Raw genomic sequence first — 13,055 nt, forward strand, 5'->3', positions numbered from 1 at the left:
AATCCTGGCCGCGCCTCTCTAGAAGGCGGTCTCTGCGGAGCAACCCTGACTCTCGAAGGAGTCTCATCTAATCACAGATGCTGGTGGGAGTGAGCTTGCTCTGCTAGGCTTCCCAGCTGCTTAGTTCCAGACAAGTCCAGAGCCTACAAAAATATAAATAAATAAATAAATAAATACTCGTCCCCATGAGTCACCCCAAGAAGGCTGTTTTCCCCAACCTTCCCCGTGCGGGGAAAGGGAGTAACCCTCCCCGGGATTTGTCCAAAGTGGTGAGAGGAGGGTTAATATTTGCTTTGTTGTTGAGCGCAAGAGAGGCAAGTGTGCCTTGAGAGAGAGAGAGAGAGAAAAAGAGTTATTTTGCAGCGGAAAATAAGCAGGGGAGAGGAATAGGGAGAGGCCGGTGCCCCAGCTCCCCTCGGAGCCTCAGGGAGCGGCACACGCCGTAATTCCCTTTCCAGAGCCTTACAGATTTCCACAAACAATGACATCACTCCGGCGCCGCCGACCAGATTACAGCTGGGGGGATTTTCCTGGGAGCTAGGCGGGCCCGGGTGGAGAGATGGAGGAGCTCTCCAGGGTTCTGAAAGGGGCGGGGGCGCGGGCTCGCCGCTCAGCGCCCCCCGCCGGCGGAGGCGGACCGGCCGGTCTGGGGGCGGGCAGGGGTGGGCCCGGGGCGGTCTAGGGCGGGGCCCGTCGCATCTCCGGCCCTCATTGGCTGCTGGCGAGCGCACGTCAGCCAGGCTGGTGCTCTCCTCTGTCCCCAGTGGAATTGGAGCCGAGGAGGAGCTGAAAATGCAGATTTAGCCTCAAGCACAGACATACACTCGCTCTTTCTCTCAGATACACACAGCTCCCCACATTCGCACCTCTGCCAGCGAGCCTGACTACACGGCTTCCCCGCCAGTCAGATGCTGGAGGAGAATACACATTGATTTGCTGCTTTCTGAGCCCCCTAATCAGTCTCTTTCTCTACACAGAGATTTTTTTAAAAAACAAACAAAAAAAAACTATATATATACATTTTTCATTTGCACCTTTCCTCCGAGTCCTCCGCTCCACCAGCCTGCGCGCCTCCTAGCACCACTTTTCACTCCCAAGAAAGATGAAAGGTGGCTGTGTCTCCCAGTGGAAGGCGGCCGCCGGGCTCCTCTTCTGTGTCATGGTTTTTGCATCTGCCGAGAGACCGGTCTTCACGAATCATTTTCTTGTGGAGTTGCATAAAGGAGGAGAGGAAGAAGCTCGCCAAGTTGCAGCAGAACACGGCTTTGGAGTCCGAAAGGTAAAATCTCCCTTGCATTTCGCATGTTGTTTCAAAACGGGGGCAGCCCTGCGCAATCTCATTGCAGATTTGCAAGTTTTCTTTCTCATGCGATGCAGATATTCTGCCATGGGCTCTTTAACACGACATTGCCTCCGGTGATCTTTCACGGGTTATGTAATTAAAATGTCCTTCAAATTATACTAGTAAGGTCATAAAAATAATTTATTGCTCTTTGACTTGGTGGCGAAAACAAGATAACACCTTTCTGACAATGCCTTGCGCCCGGGCTGCTGTCCGAGGTACCAAGTTCTCAAGGCTGGGTGGGGATGGGGGAATGAAGCGCTGAACATCTGGGCTTGACGTTGGCAGTCTTTGCCAGGGATGTATCCCCCGCCCCCATCCCCTGGAGAAAGAGTAGTTTCCAAGGGACAAGGCTAAAAGCTTGGATATTGCAATTCACCTCCGTGCTTTTCGGACCCCGCGCTAGGAAGACTTCCCTCCCGGTGACTTCGGCCCCTGTTCCTTAACAGCTCTCTGGCTCCAGGAGACTTGGAGACATGAACTGGGGTTTCTTTCCAAAATCCGGGTGGAACTTCTCGCCCTCGCCCCTGCCCACGAGCGCCCGCCCCCGAAGCGTACTCCTAGTTAGCTCTGATTCTCAACTCACAGCTGTAGAAGCTGGAAAGGTAGATTTTAGAGGAGTTCCCTATGGAAAAGTTGGGGTGTCTCTCCTGGTGTGTGGGCGGCCACCGTGGCTTTCTCACGAGGGCGCGGGGATCCCCATTCCAAGAAGTTGCCAGAGTTCAACTGTTCGGGCAGCTGCCTAAGGCTCCCAACCTAAGACGCCTTGGGACTCCTTTTGTGACTCCAGGGTATCCATCTGGGACGCAGTGGAAAGGAGAGTGCTGGGTGGGGGCCGTGGCTTACCTGCTTGTCCTTCTTACGAAATATCTTGTCAGAAATCGCAAGTGTCCCTAGGAGACCTGGCGAGAGGTGGGGTAGAGTGAGAGGATGCACGGAGAAACCGGGCAAGGGGAGCGTGGAGAACGTAGGAATGCGATTTGGCAACCAGAAGGCTGGGTGGAGGTCTGGGTGGAGGCTGGGTGGAGGTGTGGGATTCGGGGCCCTATCTTCTCCCTCCCGATCCCAGGAGAGGGGCGGGAAACGAGAGGTGGGTGCTTTCTTTTGTTGTTTTTGCCTTTCAAGGGCAGTGCGAACTAGGTTTCCTATCAGTCCCTCTGTCCGGACTTCCCATGCCTCTCGTCTTCCTCCCGGACGCGGCTCCCTCATGAGCAGCTGGCTCTCCCTCCCCGGTAGGGTGTTGGCAGCAGCGATTTCGACCCTCGGTGGGTTTCCCCGCCAGTCATACTAGTCTGGGAGGAGAAGCCCGCCGGGTCTACCAGTGGCGCGCGGGCGGGTCTTTGCAGAAGGGAACTTGTTGCTCCCGGGAAGCGTGGGTGGAGCAGGGAGAGAGGCTGCGAGCTGAGGGAGCAGCCCGCTGTCGTTCTGGCCCAGGGTCTGGGGCTGTTCAAGAGTTTGTGTTTATTTCAACACAGGAAACAAGCAGACCCCCCTTCCTTCCCAACCCTCCTCCCTAACTTGTTAGGAGACAAGATTCAGGACCCAGGAGCCACAGATAGAACAGTGATTGTCACCGTGATTATTATTACCTGACTACAATGGGGCACCCTTGTGTGCTGGAGTCCTTACACATATTGTTATTTAATATTCTCAACAACTCCGAGGAAGCTGCTATTATTATTAAGCTCATGATACTGATAAGGACATTGGCTCAGATCAGGGCCCAAGGTAAAAAACAACCAGATCTGGATTTAAACCCGGATCTTTCAGAAATAAACTCATGCTCTTTACCTCTTAGTCCATGCCAAACAGGCTAAGTGCTCTGCAGGATGTGTTGAGCTTTGAGGTGGGCTGAAAAGGGATATGGCATCAGGCTTTTTAGTTTCTGACTGTCAAGGGGCTGCAGCTGATTCGAGAATACCTGCTACTCTTTCCGTACTATGCACCTTTTCATAGTGTAGGCAGACTATTGCTACGGCCTCCTTACTTCCCCTTTAGACAATGCCCTTTAGGATCTTAGCAACTTCAGCAAATCCGGGTGTAACTAAGACAGATAATGACTTGACTTATTAATTCTCCAAGGGGTCGCTTTTGTTTTGTCTTGTTTTGTTTTGTAGAGGTAAACGGCTTAATGAGGGGATTTGTAGTTTTGACGGTGGAGTTTGAGAAAGGAGGTGTAGGGACAATCTCATCCTAAATATATCTGGAGAATCTTGATATGCTTACTGTGAACTCTCAGGGAACTCATACTTTGGGGTAAAATCAGATACCTAAGCCTCTCTCACCGCTACTCTTTATTTGAGAGGAGCCCACTGGCTTTGAGTCAGCCACAAACATGCAATTTCTATCTGGGAAAAATGAACTTTTACCTTGCCACCTCTCCTCCCCTCTCTATAACCCCCTCTCAAAAACAGTATCTCTTAACCAAATGATTTTTGTTCTGATACATAGTTAAGTTAAAAAAAAAAAATCAGCCTATGGCAGAATGCTTCTGTCTGGCAAACCTTTGCATGGTGCCACACCTGTGTAGAAGGAGCCCTCTTTTTCTTTCCTTGGATTCATGTCCCACCCTTCTTCCTTCACGAGTGAGCTCCAAACCTTCCCTGCTGCTATGGACCACAATATGCTTTCTCTTCTCCAAATTCCCACGGGATGAAAAAGCAAAGCCTACATGACATAAGCTAGTACATCCCAACACTCTTCCTCCAGTCATTTTATATATGTAAGTAAATGTGGGTGTAAGTATTGTCTTTCCACTTAAAAGGTAAATATTCAAGGACCATATCCTCCATACTTCTAGTGTCCTCACCATGGCCAGCCTAGTACTGGGTTTGCCAGCCTGTAAGGAAACTTCCTTAGTCTTATCTGTTCCTCCAGGTTTCTCACACACTGTCCTGTCTTGTTCTCATCACATACTGCACTTTTGTCACTCTTTTTTTTTTTTTCATTTTAAACCTACAACACCTCCTTCTCCTTCCTCTCTCTAATACTTAGTGTATCTTCCAATTCCCTACCGCCCCATCCTCTCCAATGCTCAGGGTCAGACACCAAGGATCCTCGGTGATTACTTATTTATCCCAAAGAAGGGTCAGCTATGCAGACTAGGGGAACCTGCTATTTTACTAAGTTATCCCATCTAAACTCACAAGCCTGTGAGGTAGAAATTGTTGCCATCAGACCTAATTCTCAGATGAAAAACTTAAAGCCCCAACCAGTTAAACTTATATCTGGAGAGTGAAAAAAACTCAGATTTAAAACCAAATTTGCTTTGTGGAAAATAACTTTGTTTTCCTACTGAACTGCCTCCGGGAAACCTTCCCAGACAGCCAAGAACTCTGCTCTCTGGGCACCATTTTAGAATTCGGATGTTTTCCCTTTCCTTTCTTTCTTTTTAATTTTTTCTATATCCAGCACCTATTTGGCATTAACGTATAAACCTATGTCATTAACAAATGTGTATGAGTATGTACTTCAGGTAGATCATAAATCTTTTAAGAGTAGAAACAATACACTTCTTAAAGCCATAGGGCTTTAACATAGTGGTCTATATATGAGATATTAAATGAATACCTGGTGATTTTTTTTACCAAACTCTTACAAGGCCATGACCAAACAAATGTATTTCCTCCCCGAAATGGAACAAAAATACCTGTAACTTTACTGTCAGAAAGGTGTGTTGAGACTAAAGTTTTCTATTTTATCGTGACTTGGCTAAAAGACATCTGTTCATCAAAAAAGATGTATAGACATATGTATATGTCTAGGAGAGTAAGTGAGTTTACAATAACATCAGAGGTGTTTTTCCCAGTGCCTTAAAATTCTTTTTTTTTTTTTTAATCTTTAATGTTTATTTATTATTGAGAGACAGAGAGAGACAGAGCATGAGAGGGGGAGGGGCAGAGAGAGAGGAGACACAGAATGTGAAGCAGGCTCCAGGCTCTGAGCGGTCAGCCCAGAGCCTGACACAGGGCTTGAACTCACAAACTGTGAGATCATGACCTGAGCCAAAGTCGGATGCTTAACCGACTGAGCCACCCGAGCACCCCTTAAAATTCTTAATATACTACTAATTTTAAATCTCTTGGAAAAAGAACAAAAAAATATTTATTAAAACAGTATATTGAAGGTTAGCCAAAAATCAAGTAAGAATTAAGGTAGAAATCCAAACAATTGACAATGAAGTGTTTTTGTTTTGCTACAGTAGGTTTTGGTTTTTGTTCAGGTATGACTGAGGCTAGGATAATTACACAAGTAAAATCATGTGACCACTTTTATATGTGTGCTCACTGCATTTGAAAAACTCTAGCAATAATTGTGCTGGTATACAATGAAAGAATAAACTTCTTTTCATTTTAACTGACTTTTTAATTTTAACTTTAATTGAATTGAATTCTTTAATTGAATTTAATGTTAAAATCAAATTTCTTTTAATTTTATTGAAGTATAACTTAGGAAAGAACACAGTTCATAAACTGTCACAAACTAAGCACACTTATGTAATGAGCATCCAAATCAAGAAATAAAGTATTATCCATACCCCATAAGTTCCCCCTCTTGCTCATTTAGGTAGTTTTTAGTTTTAGGCTATTATGATTATTGCTTCTGTGGAATTTGTAATGTATGTATTCCCGGCATATATGTCTCTCTGTTGGGAATATCCCTAGGATTAGAATTGCTGAGTAAAAGGGCATATATACATTCAACTTTAGGAGACTGTATCAGTTTTCTATTGTGTAACAAATACTACAGACTTTGTGTCCTAAAACCACACAAATTCATTATTTCATAGTTTTCATGGATAAGGAGTCTGGCACATTTTAGCTGGGTCTTCTGCTCATGGGCTTACAGGTAGAAATTAAGATATTGGCCAGCTATGTCCTCATCTACAGGCACAACTAAGGGGAAGTCCACTTCCAAGCATATTCAGGTGTTTAGGATTCAGCTCCTTGTAGTTGTAGACCCGGAGTCTTCAATTTTTGCAAGTTCCACTCTCAGCTCCTGGAGCTACACTCATGACCTTGCTGCATGACCCTTTCCATAAACCTTCTCACACTTTCACCCTTCTTTCAGGAAAGGCTCAGTCCCTGTTTAGGTGAGCCTGATTAGGTCAGGCCCACCCAGGAGAATTGTCTTGATTAATTCAGGTTAACTGATTTGGGACCTTAACTACATTTGATAAAATCCCTCCCCTCTGCCACAAAAGGTAATCTAATAACATAAATGACATCCATCATCTTCACAATCCTGTCCCCACACTCACGGGGAGGGGATGATACAGGGCACATACACGAGGGGGAGGAAATCTTGGGGGTCATCTCAGAATTACGCATGCCACAGACAAACTGACCACCAGCAATGTGTGAGGTTTCTGATCGCTCCACATTCTCAGCAACATTTGATTTCTTATGCCTTTTCCTTTTAGTTATTTTGGTGGGTACATAATGATATTTCATTGTGATTTTAATTTACATTTCCCTGATGATCACCTCAAGCGGAATACCTCTTCATATGCTTATTAGTGGTTTGGAAATCCTTTTTTACACATCATTTGTTCAAGTCTTTTGCCCTGAAAAGTTTGGTTTTGTTTTGTTTTCTTTTCTTTTTCTATCTTTGTTTCTTCTTTCTTTCTTTTCTTCCTCTTTCTTTCTTTCTTTTTTCTTTTTTTTCTTCTTTTGGATTGTCTGTCTTAATTTTCCGTTTGTAGGAGCTCTTTAGCTATTGTGGATAGGAAGAATCTTTTGTCATATATTTATTTTCGCCCTTTTAGTGGTATTAACAATATTGAATCCAGATTCTATAATTTCACTCTCATTTCATCGTGGATCAATTGTGAGTCAGAAGAAGTAGTCTTCCACCGTCTGCCCTGTTCTCCTCTAGATCAAGATTAACATGGTTCAGAAGGGGAAACAAAACAAGAGATAGATTTGATCCTAAGTGTTTCCAAGAGGATTCCTATCTAAGAATCCCTTAAGGGACAGTTTTTCTGACACTACATGATCTATTACCATGGTAACCAAAGGTAAATAGCCCAGAACTCAACTTCCCCAACATGAAAGCTATGAATTCCTTTTGGACTCTAACTTAATACAGTATGCTTTAGGTCAAGTCCAAGCTCATCCCTTAAGCTTTATCTGACTGACTTAGACTGGAATATTCTCTATCTCTTTGGGACTTCCCCTGCATTTAATCTGTTCCTTTTCTTGGCACCAGTCACATTTGTCCCAGCACTCACTATATACAATGCCTCTCTTGTGACTAAAGGAAGCCAGGAACAGCAATGTTCAAAGGTATAGATAATGGGATTTAGAATTAGAAAGTACCGGAAACTTGTCTAGATTATGAAATCTCTAAAAGGCTCATGTTTATTTGAAATGGCTAATAAAATATGGTGGTTGTGAAAAATAAATAGTACAGTGTGTATAAGGTTTTGAACACAGTGGCAAGTGCATAGAATAAAAAACCTATTATTGGTAGAAGTAATAATAAGGTGATGACCTGGTTACATTTTTTTTGCTCAAGAAAACAATTGTAAGTTGTACTTTCTTGGGAGTGACAACTGATTGAATGAGGAGTAAACAGCCCAATGGGAACCCATCCAGGAGTTGGCCATGATCCTTGAGAGTGCCTGGCTGAAATAATCCAGAATTAAATTCACTACAGCCCATGGTAATTATCTTAACCAATCATGCTGACTTTCTTAGGAAATTTGATTCACTAGTTGCTATAGAGAGAAAAATGGGGTCCAGTTGTCATGAAAGAGACTGTCCAGGCCATGGGAGATGCAGATATTTCATCTGAGTTCCTATAACTTCCCAGCTCCATTTCCCAGCAAAAGATGGGACAGAAGGTAAAGGCTAGTTACCAGACTAATTTTGTCTTCTCCTTGGGCCACAGCAGTACCACATTTCCCAGCCTGCCTTGCAGATAGGTACCACCGTATGAGGATGCTAGCCAGTGGGATGTAAGCAGAAGTGATGTGCACTTCTTCCTTGCTTGATGCATAAAAACTGACCATAGGTTGATTCTCCACCTCTTCTCTTCTGAGGTTTGATGTGATTAAGAACAGTAACTTTGGAAGCCAAATGCCAAAGATGGTAGAGTCGCAAGATGGAAGGACCCCAAGTCCCTGATTCTTGACTTAGAAGAGCTTTATGAGTCAGAAAGTAAATTGCTATTACATTAAGGCACTGGGATTTAAGAGTTTATCTTTAGAACCACCAACATTACCCAAGCCAATATCCTGTCAATAAATATCCTTCTTTCTTAGGTTGCAAGAGTATTCTCTGAACCTTACAACCAAACCAAACCAAATTACAAGAATAATAATTTTTAAAAGACTTATGAAAGCTCCTACATCTTCACCTCATAATGTCAACCAACTTTACAGGTCTTTGTGATTTTTCTTCTCCAGGAAGAATACACAACCCATTAAATACTCTTGTCCCACTGGCGACCAATATGCTTTACTCATAATAGGTACTCATTATGTGCTTCTTCATTGATAAGTACACCTGGATCACAAGGTGACTATTCGGCCATTAACTCAGAGAAAAGGCACTTGAAGTACTAGTTTTCAAGAAACTACCCCTGTAGCATCCATTTATTTATAGGCAGCAATGTAGCTAGGAAATAGAAGTAGGTAACAGGCAGCATGTCAATGACTGGCAGACTCCTGCGTTTCCCTAAATTCCCAACTTATAAATTATCAGTGATAGAATAGATCAAAAAAAAATTCTTTTTCTCAAATGAATGAATATCTAAAATTCAATGTCTCTTTCAAAAGGTCTTATTAGCTGTAGATCACAATGTTACAGCACATCAGGGAGTGATGCTATAGTTAAGTTTGCAATAATTATATATTTGGCTGTAACTGCTCAAAGAAGTCAGGCTTTAAAAATAAAACATAAAACCTGAAGTTCATACTTTTTCCACCCACTAGAGCAGTGGCTTCATTTTACATTTGAGCTCAGATTCATCATTTCAAAAAGAAACCCTGAACTGAATTTGTGGGTTATTATTTGAGAGTCAAATAATCACAGGACATTCGAAAGCAAGAGTTTAATTTCACCTTCTTTACTAATATACTAATATATTTCTAAAGAAGTGTGTGTGTGTGTGTGTGTGTGTGTGTGTATAATAGCTGAATAGCTGAAGTCCATTAAGTGACTAACCTCCACTAATGGTTAAGGAATCAAGAAATTGCATTTGAATTAACAGTTCTACCCTAAATGTAATGGTTCCATATTAATGAATGGCTTCTATTACTCTATGTTAGGTATATATAAAAAGCAATAAATTCCCTAGACAAATCATTTTTTGTCCCTAAAACAATTTGACCATAACTTTTTGGAGAAGGTTGTGATGTGCTGAGCTCCTCTGATGAGAATAACTGAATATAACAAACTCTTAGGTTGAAAGTTAAACATGGACACAAACCCTTAATTTTCTGACACAAATGAAGTAGCCTCAACAATATCACAAGATGTTGGTAGCTTCTCCATTAGGAAGTTGACAAGAACATGAGAACTGTAGAATCTTAGGGTTGCTCTTTATTTATAACTTTATTTTTATAATTATTATTTTAATTATGTATCAAATTAATTAATATATGCATTTTTTAATTTTTATTTAAATCCAAGTTAGTTAACATACAGTGTAATAATGATCTTAGGATTAGAATTTAGTGATTCATCACTTACATATAAGACCCAGCGATCATCCCAACAAGTGCCCTCTTTAATGCCCATCACCCATTTAGCCCATCCCCCCACCCAACATCCCTCCAGCCACCCTCAATTTGTCTTCTGTATTTAAGAGTCTCTTATGGTTTGCTTCCCACACTGCTTTTATCTTATTTTTCCTTTTTTCTTTCTTTTCCTGTTTTGTTTCTTACATTCCACACATGAGTGAAATCATCTATTTGTCTTTCTCTGACGGACTTATTTCGTTTCGCATAATACACTCTAGTTCCATTCATGTTGCAAATGGGAAGATTTCATTCTTTTTGATTGCCAAATACTATTCCATTCTATATATATCACATCTTCTTTATCCATTTGTCAGCCGATGACATTTGGGCTCTTTCCATACTTTGTCTATTGTCACTAGTGCTGCTATAAACATTAGGGTGCATGTGCCTCTTCGAATCAGCATTTTTGTATCCTTTGGATAAATTCCTAGTAGTACAATTGCTGAGTTGTAGGATAGCTCTATTTTTAATTTTTTGAGGAACCTCCATACTGCTTTCCAGGGTGGCTGCACCAGTTTGCATTCCCACCAATAGTGCAAAAGGGTGCCCCTTTCTCCGTATCCTTGCTAACATCTGTTGTTTCCTGAGTTGTTCATCTAAGCCATTCTGACAGGTGTGAGGTGATGTCTCATTGTGGTTTTGATTTGTATTTCCTTGTTGATGAGTGATGTTGATCATCTTTTCATGTGTCTGTTAGCCATCTGGCTGTCTTCTTTGTAAAAATGTCTATGCCTTCTGCCCTTTTCTTTGCTGGATTACTTTTTTTTTTGCAGGGGGGGGGGATGTTGAGTTTGATAAGTTCTTTCCAGATTTTGGTTACCAACAATTTATCTGATATGTCATTTGCAAATATCTTCTCCCATTCCATTGGTTGCCTTTCAATTTTACTGATTGTTTCCTTCCCTGTGCCTTTTCATCTTGATGAGGTTCCAATAGTTCATTTTTGCTTGACTCTCATGAACATCCAATTCTTCTCCTAAATTTTCCTAAATAGATTCACTTAATGCTTACATTGTGTCAAGGTAGAAAGAGTTCAAAGGAAGATAAGAAACATGTTAGGACGACTTATTTGGAGACATCAAGAACAGGAAGATAATAACTTAGGCTTAAAACATGCCACGTACAGTAACGGCATTAGAAAACAATTTTTTGACCTGGGATACTTGGCTTTCACTGTTCCAGTGTTTTAATATAAGCTGAGAGTAGTGACATCATAAGCCTTGCTTTCTGTGTAAATGCGACGCCTGATAAAACTAAGCCTACAGTGAGTAGTTGTTGAATGAAAGATCTAATTTATGTTGGCGTCAGATTTCTTAGATAATCGAGCGTCTTTCCTCTTGATATTTAAGCAAACAAGCAAACAAAATTGTGAATTCTTCTACTGGGGGGATGGCGAATCTCTCAGTGTAAACACAGTGTTCTTATTTGTTGCAGTCCTCATGAATGCAATGAATACGAATAACCAAGTTGTTAACTTGACATAAATTAAGACTCCCTGATCATGTAAAAAATACAATAACTTAATTATTTTTGTCAAAATTACACATTCTCATTACTATTTTTTAATATAAAGTAGTACAAAAAAGCACTGAAAGAAAGGTGTGTTTTTTTTATTACCCCAAATCTCATTACTCAGAAATAACCATTAATAGCATTAGATAAATTTAATTGCAGATATTTCTGTAAGAATATATATATAGAGAGAGAGAGAGAAAAGGTGGTTAGATAAATTGTTTTACGGAACTGGGATTATATTGTACACACTACTGTTTTAAAAAATATTTATTTATTTATTTATTTATTTATTTATTTTTAAATTTCTTTAATGTTTATTTTTATTTTTGACAGAGAGAGAGACAGAGCATGAGCGGGGGAGGGTCAGAGAGAGAGGGAGACACAGAATCCGAAGCAGGCTCCAGGCTCTGAGCTGTCAGCATAGACCCTGATGCGGGGCTCGAACTCACAGACTGTGAGATCATGACCTGAGCCAAAGTCGGACGCTCCACCAACTGAGCCACCCAGGCGCCCCAATATTTATTTATTTTTGAAAGAAAGAGACAGAGAGAGAGCATGAGCAGAGGAAGGGCAGAGAGAGAAAATCCCAAGCAGGCTCCCTGATGTCAACACTCAGCCCAACCGGGGGCTCAGTCTCACAATCTGGGAGATTATGACCTGAGTGGAAATCAAGAGTCGGAACCTTAACTGACTGAGCCTCCCATGTGCCCCTGTACACACTACTTTAAGTTTTAAATTATTCATTTGATTATTATAGAATTTAACAAAAGGAAAGGAAACTGAAAAAAAAAATTGATGACATTGTTAAACTTCAGACAAATTAGTCACGGAAGAGATATAATTTTGTAATAGGTCTCCCTAAAATAAAAAAAAAAAATTATTGTGATGGTACTGAGGAGTTTGTGACTATTTTACATGCAAAAGATAGATAGGTAGATAATATATATTTAATGACAAGTTTGATTAATTCATTATGTATTTCAACTTCAGTGAATTGTGGAGTCCATGCTCAGCAAAGTGGGGACATTAGCCTGCTAACACTTTCTCTTGCCTCCCCTATTCACACATTGCAGTGCTCCTTAGGTGTGTCATATTTTGCACTAGGTTACATGTAAATATTAACCTTCTGCATATAACCATGATTTACAGTATTGCTGGTATTTGTTCTACATTAAAATTGCTTGTGATTTCATCACAATTGCTTTACCCAGAACTTCTTCAATCCCAAATTCTTCATTTTCATTTGTCTCTTGGCTAGCTAGGCTTTATTGAAAAGCGAAAGGAGCCTGAGTAGGAGAAGGGAACTCTCTTCTCTCTGAGCTAAAAAAGCAGGATGGGCAGATGAAGTTCAGTGTGTAGGTCACAGAAGAGGATATGGGGAGAATACCCACTGAGGAGTCACAACTACTTCAAAGGTGAAGGAGGCAAAGTCAACGCTTCCAGTGAGGG

At 41.5% G+C, this 13,055-nt stretch overlaps 1 protein-coding gene across 1 annotated transcript in view; it reads left to right on the top strand.

Moving 5' to 3' along the window:
* Window positions 1-743: 743 nt before the first annotated feature.
* PCSK2 (proprotein convertase subtilisin/kexin type 2) overlaps window positions 744-13,055 on the top strand; it is a 273,542-nt gene continuing 261,230 nt past the window's right edge. Inside the window, exon 1 of the mRNA XM_045445369.1 lies at window positions 744-1,279. Within this exon, the coding sequence (XP_045301325.1) occupies window positions 1,103-1,279 (177 nt within the window). The 5' untranslated portion in view covers window positions 744-1,102. The remainder of the gene's footprint in view (window positions 1,280-13,055) is intronic.

Source organism: Leopardus geoffroyi, chromosome A3, assembly GCF_018350155.1.
Source record: "Leopardus geoffroyi isolate Oge1 chromosome A3, O.geoffroyi_Oge1_pat1.0, whole genome shotgun sequence".
NCBI classification, from domain to species: domain Eukaryota; kingdom Metazoa; phylum Chordata; class Mammalia; order Carnivora; family Felidae; genus Leopardus; species Leopardus geoffroyi.